General features: G+C 35.6%; 1 protein-coding gene across 3 annotated transcripts; it reads left to right on the top strand.

Annotated features, from left to right (window-relative positions):
• The first annotated feature begins 213 nt into the window (after positions 1-213).
• On the top strand, positions 214-7,513 carry LOC122974148 (low affinity immunoglobulin gamma Fc region receptor II-a-like). 3 transcript variants are annotated; one of them, XM_044342080.1, is made up of 10 exons: positions 217-969; positions 1,077-1,112; positions 1,432-1,698; positions 2,412-2,654; positions 3,038-3,208; positions 4,437-4,493; positions 4,805-4,873; positions 5,166-5,240; positions 6,472-6,569; positions 6,878-7,513. In XM_044342080.1, exons 1-10 carry the CDS (start codon positions 939-941, stop codon positions 6,899-6,901), a joined length of 1,071 nt encoding a protein of 356 aa, XP_044198015.1. In that variant the 5' UTR covers positions 217-938; the 3' UTR covers positions 6,902-7,513. The 3 variants fall into 3 exon arrangements, with proteins under 3 accessions (XP_044198012.1, XP_044198013.1, XP_044198015.1); XM_044342077.1 differs by lacking the exons at positions 6,472-6,569; positions 6,878-7,513 and adding an exon at positions 5,337-6,309 and having other exon boundaries at positions 214-969; XM_044342078.1 differs by lacking the exons at positions 4,805-4,873; positions 6,472-6,569; positions 6,878-7,513 and adding an exon at positions 5,337-6,309 and having other exon boundaries at positions 214-969.
• Positions 7,514-12,204: the final 4,691 nt, after the last annotated feature.

Below are 12,204 nucleotides of genomic sequence, written 5' to 3'. Positions count from 1 at the left end.
TAAACTTTTAAATACATTTTTACACAGAAGGAGGACTGTGGATTTTGTCCCCCATCACTTCCATTGTAAGTGCATTATGAAGGGATCTTCTAATGGTCAGTATGAACAGGAGGAATGATTACAGCAAGAAAAACAGATGTCAATGTTCATTTGGGCTCCTGACTGTTTTAAGACAGACTTGAATAATTGTGAACCTGTCACTGGATTATCTGATAAAGAAACCCAAAACACCCCAATAAGTGTATTTTCTGTTTGTTTGTTTGAATTACCTTTTCATTTCATTGATTGATTCATTCATTCATTCCTCTCTCCAATGTGTTTTAACACATAGAAGATGCAACTCTTCTTTCCCTTGTTTACTCAACTCTTCTTTCCCTTGTTTACTCTTCGATTTGACAGACTTAAACTCTACAGTGACATCTTGTGGCTACAAGTTGACAACACAGTTCCCTCAGTGATTTAATACATGTGAGATCATTATTCCAGGCCATACAGTGAGGTGAGAGAGTTTAGTGACCAACCCTGAATGTCTTTCCAAAACATATCCTATGCATAATGCAGGTTTAAGTGACATTTTGAATGCAGGAGTTTAACTTTAATTGAAATACTGTTATTTTTACCTAATTAAAGGATTTGAATTTATTGAGCATTTTCACGTTTAACATTGGAGAGCACTGACCAGATTACTTTCTAGGTTTCTTGCAGCAATGATGTGCAGAGACTAATAAGTAAAAAAGAGCACCTTTACTGTCTGTAGGGTAAAAGTTACACTAACGTTAGGGATACTTGAACCAATCAGAAAGTCAGGGATGTTCGACCCCTCTTAACTGAGAGCCTATAAGTCAAAGACTGTCAAAACACAGGAAGAGGAAGTTCTGACTTACATTATAATTAAGCTGCATTCAGTCTGATGCTCAGACAGTCAGCAGCAAGACAGCATGGAGGTCACAGCTCTCTGCTTCAGACTGTGTGAGTTGTCACCTGTCATGGTTTCTTCTCTTTTTATAAGTTTTTCATAGTCATTTACATCAAAATATCTATGTCTGATGTACAACTCTGTCCCTTTGTTCATCCAGTGATGCTTGAAATCATTCAGCAAGTTCAGGAAAGTGGTGAGTAACAAATACAAAGATACTTTTTTTGCATCATTCTTTCATCTAAAGAATCAAGGTAGAGGGTTGACATGAACCTTTTGAATCTATGATGTAATTTAGGTTCCTACAATTTTGTTTAATGTTGTATTTTGCGAAGGGTTCAATCATTAATTAATTAATGTTCATGTTGCTGGTGAAAACCTGAATGTATCCTGCAAAGAGACACAATTTAAACTGATTCTGTCACAAGGTGGATGCACCTAAAATCATTTGTTTTGATCCAGTTCTGGACGTTTCATTGGACACTTTTTAAAAAATAATTATCTCTTGGTTTCAGATGCAGCTTTTCTTCGTATCACTCCAGACAGACTGCAGCACTTTGAACTTGACTCAGTTTCTCTTGACTGTGTTGGGTTTGATGACTCAACTCAGTTGAGAGGAATCAGGAATAATGAGGAATTTACTCCAGTATGTGATATTAATAAGAGGACGCCAACAGAGTCCTTCTGCACCATTGATGTAGCCTATACCGTAGAAAGTGGAGAATACTGGTGTGAGACTGATGGAGGAGAGAGAAGCAACAGTGTCAACATCACTGTCACTGGTACAGTATGTTTACTGTGTTTCTAAAACCACTATATATCCATTTTGAACTGGTAATTATCTGTTTCTCATCCAGTATGTCCAGTATGACACTATAACACACTATATAATGTATAAAATCATTTGTTCTCAATTCAACATGTTCAAGATGATCAGGTTTACTGTAAATTTGGTAGATTTATTAAATGTATATTTTACAAACTCATGGAATCTGTATAAGGGAAGATTAAAATATTGAACAATGAGACATCGTCTATGTCCCATGTTGCCTGTACGCTCATTATTAAGAGAGTAAATGGCTAAACTTCATCATTTAACATTTAATAATCATTCATGTGGAGTCAGGGTCAAACCAGAACCTTTCTATGTTTAAAAGTCTGTGTCTGTGGTGAAATCTAAAATAATTTCTTCAATTATAATGAAAATCACAAATTAACTATGGTACAGATATGTGTAAACCTCTGCCTACTGCTATACTTTACTATTTTATTTTATTTTTGTCATTATTTTTCTATTGCTTTCTGTCTAAATCTGACACATATTGCATTCAGTGAAGAGCTTTAGTTTGCAGTTTGCAAGTGATGGTACCATATGAATATAATTATGGATGCCATTTTTTCCAATCCTGCCTGAATTTTTCCTAATTTTCTACTGTGTTACTGCAACATCGTGCATTTAACATATTTTTAGCATTTTTTTCAATATGTTGTTCAGCTGGTTCTGTGATCCTGGAGAGTCCCGTCCTTCCTGTGATGGGGGGAGACAATGTGACTCTGCGCTGCAGAAACAAGACAAACTCCACCAACCTCCGAGCTGATTTCTACAAAGATGGCGTCCTCATGAAGAGCACTGCAGCAGCAGAGATGACCATTAACAATGTTTCCATGTCTGATGAAGGACTCTACAAGTGCACCTCTGATGTCGGAACATCACCAGAGAGCTGGTTGGCTGTCGGAGGTGAGACACAAGAGTGTTACAAAACTAAAATATGACATTTTGCTGGTTGTATGGCCAGAATTCATGCAGATGATACATGATATGAAAACCCTATGTATGAGAACACTTGATAGAAAGTTTGTATAAAAGTTTGTTTGAAAAAGGAAATGTGTCTACCCGTGTTGTAGAAATTATTACTATTAGCTGGTTAAATAATTTCTAAATATTTTACATCTGACCTGCCTAAATTATGACCTCATAGGTAAATAAAAGTGACCTTTTAGTGCCACTTTCCTGCTGAATATTTTTCATATTTCCAGCTTGTTTACATATGTAAATATGTTGAATTGTTTAAATAAATGTTTAATGTAATCCATACATACACAGTGTTATGTGTATTACAGCAAAGAGTGTTTCTGTCACCTCTCAAACACCTCATGAAGGGAACCATACTGTCCTCCATCACTCCTCCATCCCCACCCACCTCCACCTGTGGATTGCTGTTATCATTGTAACATTGTCCCTGGTGCTGCTGGTGGTGGGATTTCTTTGTATTTGGAGACGCAAAGGTACAGGTAAGTACTCTCCCAAATATATTGTGTGTAAATTACTACCAAAATAAAGGAAAAGCTTGATGAGAAGCACATGGCACTCTGTCAAACTTTGCATTTCACTTTTATCCAATAGTGTACGCACTAATACAAAAGAGCATCAAAGTCCTTCATCAAAACTGTCCTGAAGTAAACCAACTTTTCTTATATTGATGTTCTTTATTTTTGGCAAGTACTTCTCACAGTAATCCATCTGTCCTCTCCATCTCTTAACCTTATGTTGTAATATCTGATCAGTAATGTTGGCTAACACTATGGTGCTAAAAGTCAGCACTCAGCTTCAATCGATGTTAAAAACTACAAACCAAGCCAGAAATTTTGGTGTAGTCATGGACTCAGACCTGAATTTAAACAGCCACATTAAGCCAATTACATAGTCAGCCTACTATTACCTGAGGAATATATCAAGAATTAAAGGACTTATGCCTCAGCAGGATTTGGAAAAACTTGTCCATGCATTTATCTTCAGTAAGCTCGACTAACACAGCTGAAGACTTTTCTGTTTTCCTTTTATTAAACCAAATTTGAGTTTTAATATCTTACACTGCGCTGTAACTTTTATTCTCCTGTTTTATCTGTCTTATTCTATTTGAGCTTCTTTTTTATTTCCAAATTTCACACTTTTTAATTATATTTCAATGTCTTTTCACATTGCCTTGTGTTGCTTTTATATTGTGTCTCGATGCCTTTAATGCTCTATGTAAAGCACTTTGAACTGAACAATACAAATAAACTTCCTTTGCCTTAACGCTGCTGTAAAAAGCATAATTGCCTGTATACCAAAGAATTTCCTCCAAAAGAGCCACAAGCCATCAGATTAAAAAAAAAAAATACTATGAGGGTTAAACATGTATTTCATATAATAGTGTACAATTCATTAACCTACAAACTTTGAGAATATCATGTTTGTCTTTCTCTATGTAGTACAGTTTTTCTATATTTTGGAAAATTCAATAGTATTTAGCCGTACAATAACCTGAGGATGGTAAAATGCATCCACTAATGAAAAATGTACTTTTTTAGTTTTAATGTATATATGTGTTTATTTATTTGTTTATTTATTTATTTTTGTATACAGATGTATTCATTTGTGCAGTGTGCAGGAAAGACAACATTTGTTGACAACAATTGTTTTTTGAAATAACAGACTTTAATTTCCTTTTGTCTTTATTTTTCTTTTTCTATCTTCCAGCAGTGTTCTGCTTTTCCTCAAAGACATCATCAGGGTCAAGTGAGCACAATCAAATAGGTGAGGATGGTAATTATTGTCACTGTGCTCCAGATTGCTCCAGTAGTACCAAAACAATACTATTCTGATTTATACAGTTTTTAGAGTAAACAGAAATATATACAACTTTTTGGAAAAGTTTTTTTTTTCTTTTTTAACCTACAGTAAATAAAATTTTTATTATTAAACTTGATTTTGAGGATGTCAGTACTCTATATTTATCTATAATTAAACCTTTCAAGCTTCCAAACTTCTACTTCAGTGTATAATAATTTAAATGTAGTTAACATTTTTTTTTACAAACATTTTCTTTTATGTTTCAATCTTTGGAGACGACACTGCAGATGATCCAAGCGGTGTAACGTATGCAGTCGTGACCATTAAACAGAGACAAGACAAAGGTTTACTTGACTTTCTATTTAAATTTTACATTAACTTGACGTGCGTTTATATTCTTGGGTATTTGGGGAATTTTATATGCACATTTATATTCTTCATTTTTAGAGACAAGTTCTACTTTCAGCATCTTAAATCGAGTAAAACCAGAATGTTGAAATAATGAGAAGAGTTGTTTAGTTTCACTATTCTTCATATTGCAAGTGACAGTTGAGATGTTGCTACCAGTAAAGGTCGAGATGTGCTGATGTGTGAATTATTGTCTTAACACCTCAGTGTCTCATACGTGTTGTTTAGCTTCAGACACTGCAGGTGCTGCTGATAGTCTGAGCCGGGACACAAACCACAGAAGAAAACCACAGACACAAAAAGGTAGAAAGGTCCCCTCATCCTGCCAGCAGAAATATTTATAATGTGCTACTTTAAGATGATCTGTGAGTTTGTCTCACTGATGTTTCTCTCCTTTAGATGAAGATGAATCATCACGTCAACCTGTTTACTCTGCCTTGAAGTTAGATAAGACTCCACAAGCTCTCCAAACTGGTCTGTATGTTTGCAAAATCTTTAAAATCCCCAAATTCATTTATTTTAGCACAACTACAGACATTTCAACATTATGTCTTCATTTGATACGTCCCATATGTGACTACAAAGGTCCACATATACACTTCCTTTGTGGGTCATTTGACTCTAAAGTGACTCTAACTGTCAGTTATGACAGTAATGATCATTTACAGTTAATCCAAAATATTTTCAGTATTGTAAAAGACATTTTAAAACCAAGGACATATTGTACTAAATAAGGACTTTGAGAGCATTAACTCTGTCAGGGCAACTTTTAAAGAATTTGTTTTGCCTTGTTTTGCCATATTGATTTGCAACATACATTCATATTTCATATTTCCATACTAACAGTTTAGTCTCACACTGTTGTGTGACAGTATGAGACAAGTCACACTTAACAAACTGTGCACAGCGTTTCTACTTGTATTTTGGTTAACGTGATTATGAGGTGATGCTGTTCAAGGCCCGTCTCACAAAAGTGTTTTGCGAGCTCTGCTTACACGTAGATCACACATTTGTCACTAATGTTCGCACCTTGCAAATAGCAGAGAAATGTTTGAGTCCTGTGTTCTTCTCACATGCACATGGTTGCAAGTTTGGTGCTTCTTTTGATAAGTTAAGAGAAGAAATTATCTCAGCTTGCATGTGTTAAATCTATAGAGTGAAACCAGCCCAAGATTGTCAAGAGAAAAACACAAATTATACCTTGATAAAAGCCAAAACAAGATTGTATGAGTACAATGAAACAGATGCTGACATGATATTTGCTCAGAAAAGGTTAGAAAAACAAATGTTACTGACTCTGCCAGAATTCCCAAAAGGCTTCAAAGTTTTAGTGCATCTAATAACATGAAAGTGCTGGATAGAACAAATAAATAGAGAAAAAAAGACGTTTTCATTAAAGATTTTGACATGAAGATATTTGTCTAGAAGAAAGGTCAAGATGGTCGAATCATAAAAGATTACTGTGGTAATCATGATTCAGTTCAGATAATGTGTCTTATCATGTTCTTTTCCAACACAAATGTTTCCAAAGCAGAATCAGGATTATCCAGCTCCACAGTGACCCAGAACCCTAAAGATCCACGTTTCACAGAGCGGAAGATTCTTTATTCACCCATCCAGGAAAGACTGAAGGTATTTCTGGCCTCCAGCCGCAACTTTGTCTTTATTTTACTAATTACTCTTTAGAAGGGATCTCAAACCTCTCATGTTTCACCTTCATATGCTCCTCTTACTGTGAATGCAAGTGGTGTCCATCAAAAGTTCATCAGGGAATAAAGACTCAGTACAAAGGTCCAGGCTCGATCTTTCCCCTTAAACGAGTTACACTAGTGAACATGCAACTTGCATATTTTCATAGTCTTTGTCCTCAAGCTTGGAGATTCACTCTTAACCTTGGAGTTTAGAATATTTTATTCTATATTGTATTTTCTGTCTTACAGAAGCAGAAGAGGAGAAAGACCTGAAGCTGTGCTGTACTAACAGAAGAAATGACAATTTTATTTGTCAATTTTTGAAGTTTTTACTTTTTGAAATTTTACTTTTATTGCAAATGGCAAACAACACAAACATGTACTCTACTATCATCCTACATCTACAACCTTTTACATTTGTATTCTGTTTTTTCTGTAACAAAACAATAAATGTCCATTAATACTGAATGAAATGGCCACAGACACGTGCAATTTCAAGAAGTTTAAACTGAATTTGAAACAAAGAATTGTAGATTTTGTATATTGGATAGGAAATATAGTTAAATGCAGCAAAGTTTATATACATTAATTAGTCCAGATGTTGTTCTATGTTGTTTATTTATTTGGATTCAGCAATAAAGTCGCAGGTTGTTTAACCGAAAAGAAATAAAAAAAACTGCAAACTGAAATTCCTTAATAAATAATAGCTAATGTTATAATTCTATTTTAACATAAATTACATCATTTTGTCATAGTGTCTGTAAATCTGTAAAGGTTTTGCAACAAGGTCTAGTCGTCAGAGGTGAGGTGGCAACCTGAAAGTTTGTCTAATTTTTAATGAAGCTGAGCAAAGATGTTAAATGACCAGCAGGCAAACACTTATGTTATTTGGTCCATTTTTTTTTTAGTTCTTCTGAAAATGGACTCTCAGAAATATGCTCATTGCAGAGATGTAAGTGTATCAGTTACAATTTACTAAATGTTACATTCAGAAACCTTCAGTTTCAGACAAAAGGAGATGAGAAAAGCATATATGGGACCAGTTTAAGATAAATAAATAAATAATAACATGACTGCAGTCTTTCGAACATTGTTACCGATAGTCGAACATTGCTTAGCTCCCTCTCTCTCTCTCTCTCTCACACACACACACACACACACAGGTCATCATTGAGTTACCAGCATGTATCATAACCCCTACTCTGCCCCCTGCAGTAAAACTATATAACTGTCATCTTTCTCATAAACACTTCTCTTTTTCTTCAGAGAAGTGTTATCGCTCATGTTTTACTGAAGAAACATACACAGACAATTCATGATTTTATATATTATTTACAGCAGCTGCATCATATGATGTGAAGGTGTGTTTTTATTTGCATATGTTTGAAAAATGTAACATGTATTATGTTAAAAGTATGATGCTGCATTAAAATCAAATAGTCATGCACATCCAGACTGCAGCACAACACAGAGTAATAATCACACACACTTAATACAGGAATCATTGACTGTTAATGAAATGATAGATTAAGCTACATATATCTTTAACACAATCTCCACGACCTACCCACAGAAACACCCGGGGGTGCTACAGTCACTCACCTCTTTGACATTTCTTGTATGTGTATGTATGTAAATGCTATATTTGAGAGTAGTATTTTATATTTATTATCAGTTTTTACTACAGGAATTTGATGTTTTTTTGGAGCTTAGTGAAAGTTCAGTCAGGAAGACTATCTTTTGTATGCCAGGTGTAGTTCTATTGCTCACACCGCTATGTCATACTCATCTCTCATGCATGCTCACTCTGTTTCCTAGCTGTCAATGCCTGGGGGCGTGGTCTGAGTTTCAGTGGTCACCAGCTGATCACTTCTATCCAATAGCACAGCGACACACTTTTATTGTTAGCCTATCATCTGGTTGTTGTCTTTTTAAATATGTCTCTCTCTCTCGGCATTAGTCTAGCATGCAGCTGTTATGTGCACCCCTCCACCTCCCCATCTCCGCCCAGTCTTAGTTGCAGGATCATCAGTCCCATTACTTCATCAGCTATCAGTCTCATCTGAAGTCATCAGCCACCATCGCCACTATTGTCTGGACTCCATGGGGGGATGTATCTTGTGGCTGCTCAGGGATGATGTCCTCATGGAGTCCAAGCGCCAAAGACTTTATGACTATCATTTCTATTTGTATAATAAACATGATCTTTTCTCCATTCACTTGTGTCTCCTGATTTAAATGTGATTTGATCTTTTGTTGCATGTGCTGAAAACAAATGTCTGTAGTTCATGGTGACAGCAAACACTTTTTTTTTTATCTCCAATTAAAGCATCTATACACACACAATATAACACTCACACAGGGTGAAAGTACATTTTTTATTAACTCTGATTTTTTTGAGTCACTAGCCGCCACTGGTGTGGGGGTTGAATGCAGCTGTTTTATTGGCATATAAAATTGCCCCCTACTCCTCTGATTTCATCAGGTGGGGGACAATGATATCGTTTGATGTGGTATGTTGGTTTTCCTCCTGTCCTCCCCAATTTTTTGAGTCACCAGCCGCCACTGGTGTGGGGGTTGAATGCAGCTCATTTTTGTAGGATACAGCAGGAAGGTCTATATACATACAGTACATTATATATAAACTTTGTATTGTATTGTATGTATGAAGTTTGGTGTTATTATCATTTATTTTACAATAATTATAGGTCTTATATTTATAATTCAGTAGTGGGGATGACCTATGAGGGGAAGGGAAAAAATGGAGTGAGGGTGACAGTTTAGTGATAAAGTGCTGCAGAAAAATACCATCAAAACTAAAATTTGTAGCTCTGTACTGCAGTTTTTCCTTTATTAGGGCCCAAGCACCTAGTGGTTCGCTCACACTCTCCATTCAAATATATGAGTATTTTTCTGTGTCCAGCTGCAGTTACTTATTGTCTCTACACACCTGACAGTACACATTTCAATCAAACTTTTACCAGGTCATGTGGGTTAAAAGTCTTTACTCTTCTAAAAATAGACTTGATGAAAATTAGGAAATAAATTTGTTTTACACGCAAACGAGTTTTCAATCAAGTCAAAAGAGAGAATTTAGAGAGAATTTACTAATTGAAATTCAAGTGAATGGGCCCAAAACTTGTATGATTTTGATGACACAGGTGTGATCAAGACAGACATGTCTCACCCTTCAGAAACTTCTCACATTGTTGAGATTTGATATTTCACCATGACAGAGGACACATGCATGTGTGTGCAAGTGTATATGAGTGGAGCAGCTTTTTAGGTACACACACACACACACACACACACACACACACACACACACACACATTAGTTTCTGCGAACACACACATAACTGCTCTTGGACATCCATATCAATACAAACACAACATTTTCATGTGAATAAATTTGCTGCAATGTCCTTTAAAAATACTTGATAATGCATGAAATGCCCCTGGAATAGCCCCTAGTGGAGAGCAATGCTAATGGTATGTATTTGTTCCTCAGGGCAAACAGGAACAAATTGCTCAATCAGCTGGAAAATAGTAAAAACTGCAGCTTTGAAGCCAGGGCTTCAGTTTGAAAGCCTTATAAAATAGAATGCATGGTTTTATGCTATTGTGGCCATGGGACCTAAAAGGGCCGTAACATGCTGAAAGTTAGTATTGTTTCTACACAGTGTATTATAGACTTAATATAGGATCTGTGGTTGAATTTCCAAAATTGGATAAAAAATACACACCTTTGCCAAAAATCATGGCTACAGCACAATCACAGGCAAAATGATAGAAAAAATAAAACGTTAAAGGCCCTTTTAGGTCCCTTGCAAGGCATAAGGGTCAAATACAGGTAGCTCATTGCCATAACTGACAAGTGAGGGACAAGGTGGGACAATTTCATTTCATTTCATTTCATTTGGAGGACAAGGCAGTATTGAGAGCCACAAAGTGATAATTTTATCAAGAGATAGGCTTAAAAAAAACACAATAAATATGTGTGTCTCACCTTTGACAGTCAGCCAGCTCTCTAGTGATTCTCCAGCTCCAGAGATATTACATTTGTATAGTCCTTCATTAGATTTAGAAACACTGTGGATGGTCATGTTTCCTTCAGAAACCTGATTAGGTTTCCATCTTTAAAGAAATCAGCAATGAAGTTTGAGGTTGTCTTGTTCCTGCAGTGCAGAGTTGTATCATCTCCTTCCATCACAGGCAGAGCAGGACTCTCCAGGATCACAGAACCAGCTGAACAACAAAAGTTATATCAGTTATTTTTTTAAGATAATCTGATAGATTTTGGTATTACTTTTTATAGTGACTTAAACATACCAGTGACAGTGATTATAATGGTGTTGCTTCTTTCTCCCCCTTCACTCTGACACCAGTATTCTCTGCTATCTGACTGACTGGCATTTCTAATGGCACAGAAGGACCCTGAATACACCCTCCACTTGGCAGTACATGTGGTAAATCCTCCTTTAACAGTTCTCAATACTTTCCATCCATCTGAGCCATTAAAACGCTCACAGCTAAAGGAGACATACTCATATTCAAAGAGTTGCAGTCTGGATGGAACAATACAAGAAAAAGCTGCATCGGAGACGGAGACACAAAGAAACAAAATAAAGAGGGAGATTATGCCAAAAGTGTGAGCTCTAGTATGATGTGTTGTACTGCATTTTTATTTTGAAATGATAGAAAGAAAAAAAAAGAAAGACTAATGAAACTGGTGAGCTAATAGCAGATCTCTGGATTTCCTTTTGTAATATGATTCAGATTCAGAAAACAACCAGCTTGTCGCCATTACGTCAAGTTTCTAATGTCTAACTCCAGCATATCATTTCTTTTTGAAATATATATACACTATATTTAATAAATATCATGGAAAATGAGATGAGACTCATACAGTCTGATGTTGGCTTGCTGCTGACTGTACAGTATGATGATAGTAAGAACTTCCTTTTCTTGTGTAGTGCATCTCTGGTGCCATATATAACAGCAGGTTTTAGTGTTTTAATTTCACCACTGGAGGCAAATTTGATCATTAAAATTTTGATTTATTTTACAGGTCCCTTAATTTAATACTAATATCCTGGACATGTTCTGAGTAATTTACAGGTATTTAACTGTTCATTTTTAAAACATTTTACAGAACAGATGCTGTAATTTGGTACAAATTATAAGAAAAATGGAAAAAAGCCAAGTCAAGAACTTTTTGTCATTGTGCAAGCATAACAAAATTGCAATTGCATCAACCTCAAAGGGTGCATTTGTATTTAAGACTTTACACATATTTACTTAATAATAAATAAGACAGATATAAAAATATCAGGAGGCACCAGTAAGAGGAGTCTGTCCATGTGAATCTTGCTACCCATCTTCCATACCATCCATACATAACTAATGTCTGGTTGAGTTGCAGTTTCATGTTAATTAACAAAAAAATCTTGAAGACTATTGATAATCCTTTAACAGACAGAAAATACTTAGTTTTCAGTGTGTAGTTTTGTGTGTCAAGGGACATATTAGCATATCACGTTGTTTCTTAAAAATGCTATCAACAATTTCGGTAGC

Source organism: Thunnus albacares, chromosome 22 (assembly GCF_914725855.1).
Source record: "Thunnus albacares chromosome 22, fThuAlb1.1, whole genome shotgun sequence".
Lineage (NCBI taxonomy): Eukaryota > Metazoa > Chordata > Actinopteri > Scombriformes > Scombridae > Thunnus > Thunnus albacares.
This window is presented reverse-complemented; position numbering and strand designations above follow the sequence as displayed.

Excerpts from the sequence above, each read along its gene's own strand:
- LOC122974148 (XM_044342077.1), top strand. The coding sequence starts at position 939 with ATGGAGGTCACAGCTCTCTGCTTCAGACTGT. Across the intron at positions 2,655-3,037 it reads GAGCTGGTTGGCTGTCGGAG|CAAAGAGTGTTTCTGTCACC; the intron begins GTGAGACACAAG and ends TGTGTATTACAG. Across the intron at positions 4,494-4,804 it reads AAGTGAGCACAATCAAATAG|ACGACACTGCAGATGATCCA; the intron begins GTGAGGATGGTA and ends CAATCTTTGGAG.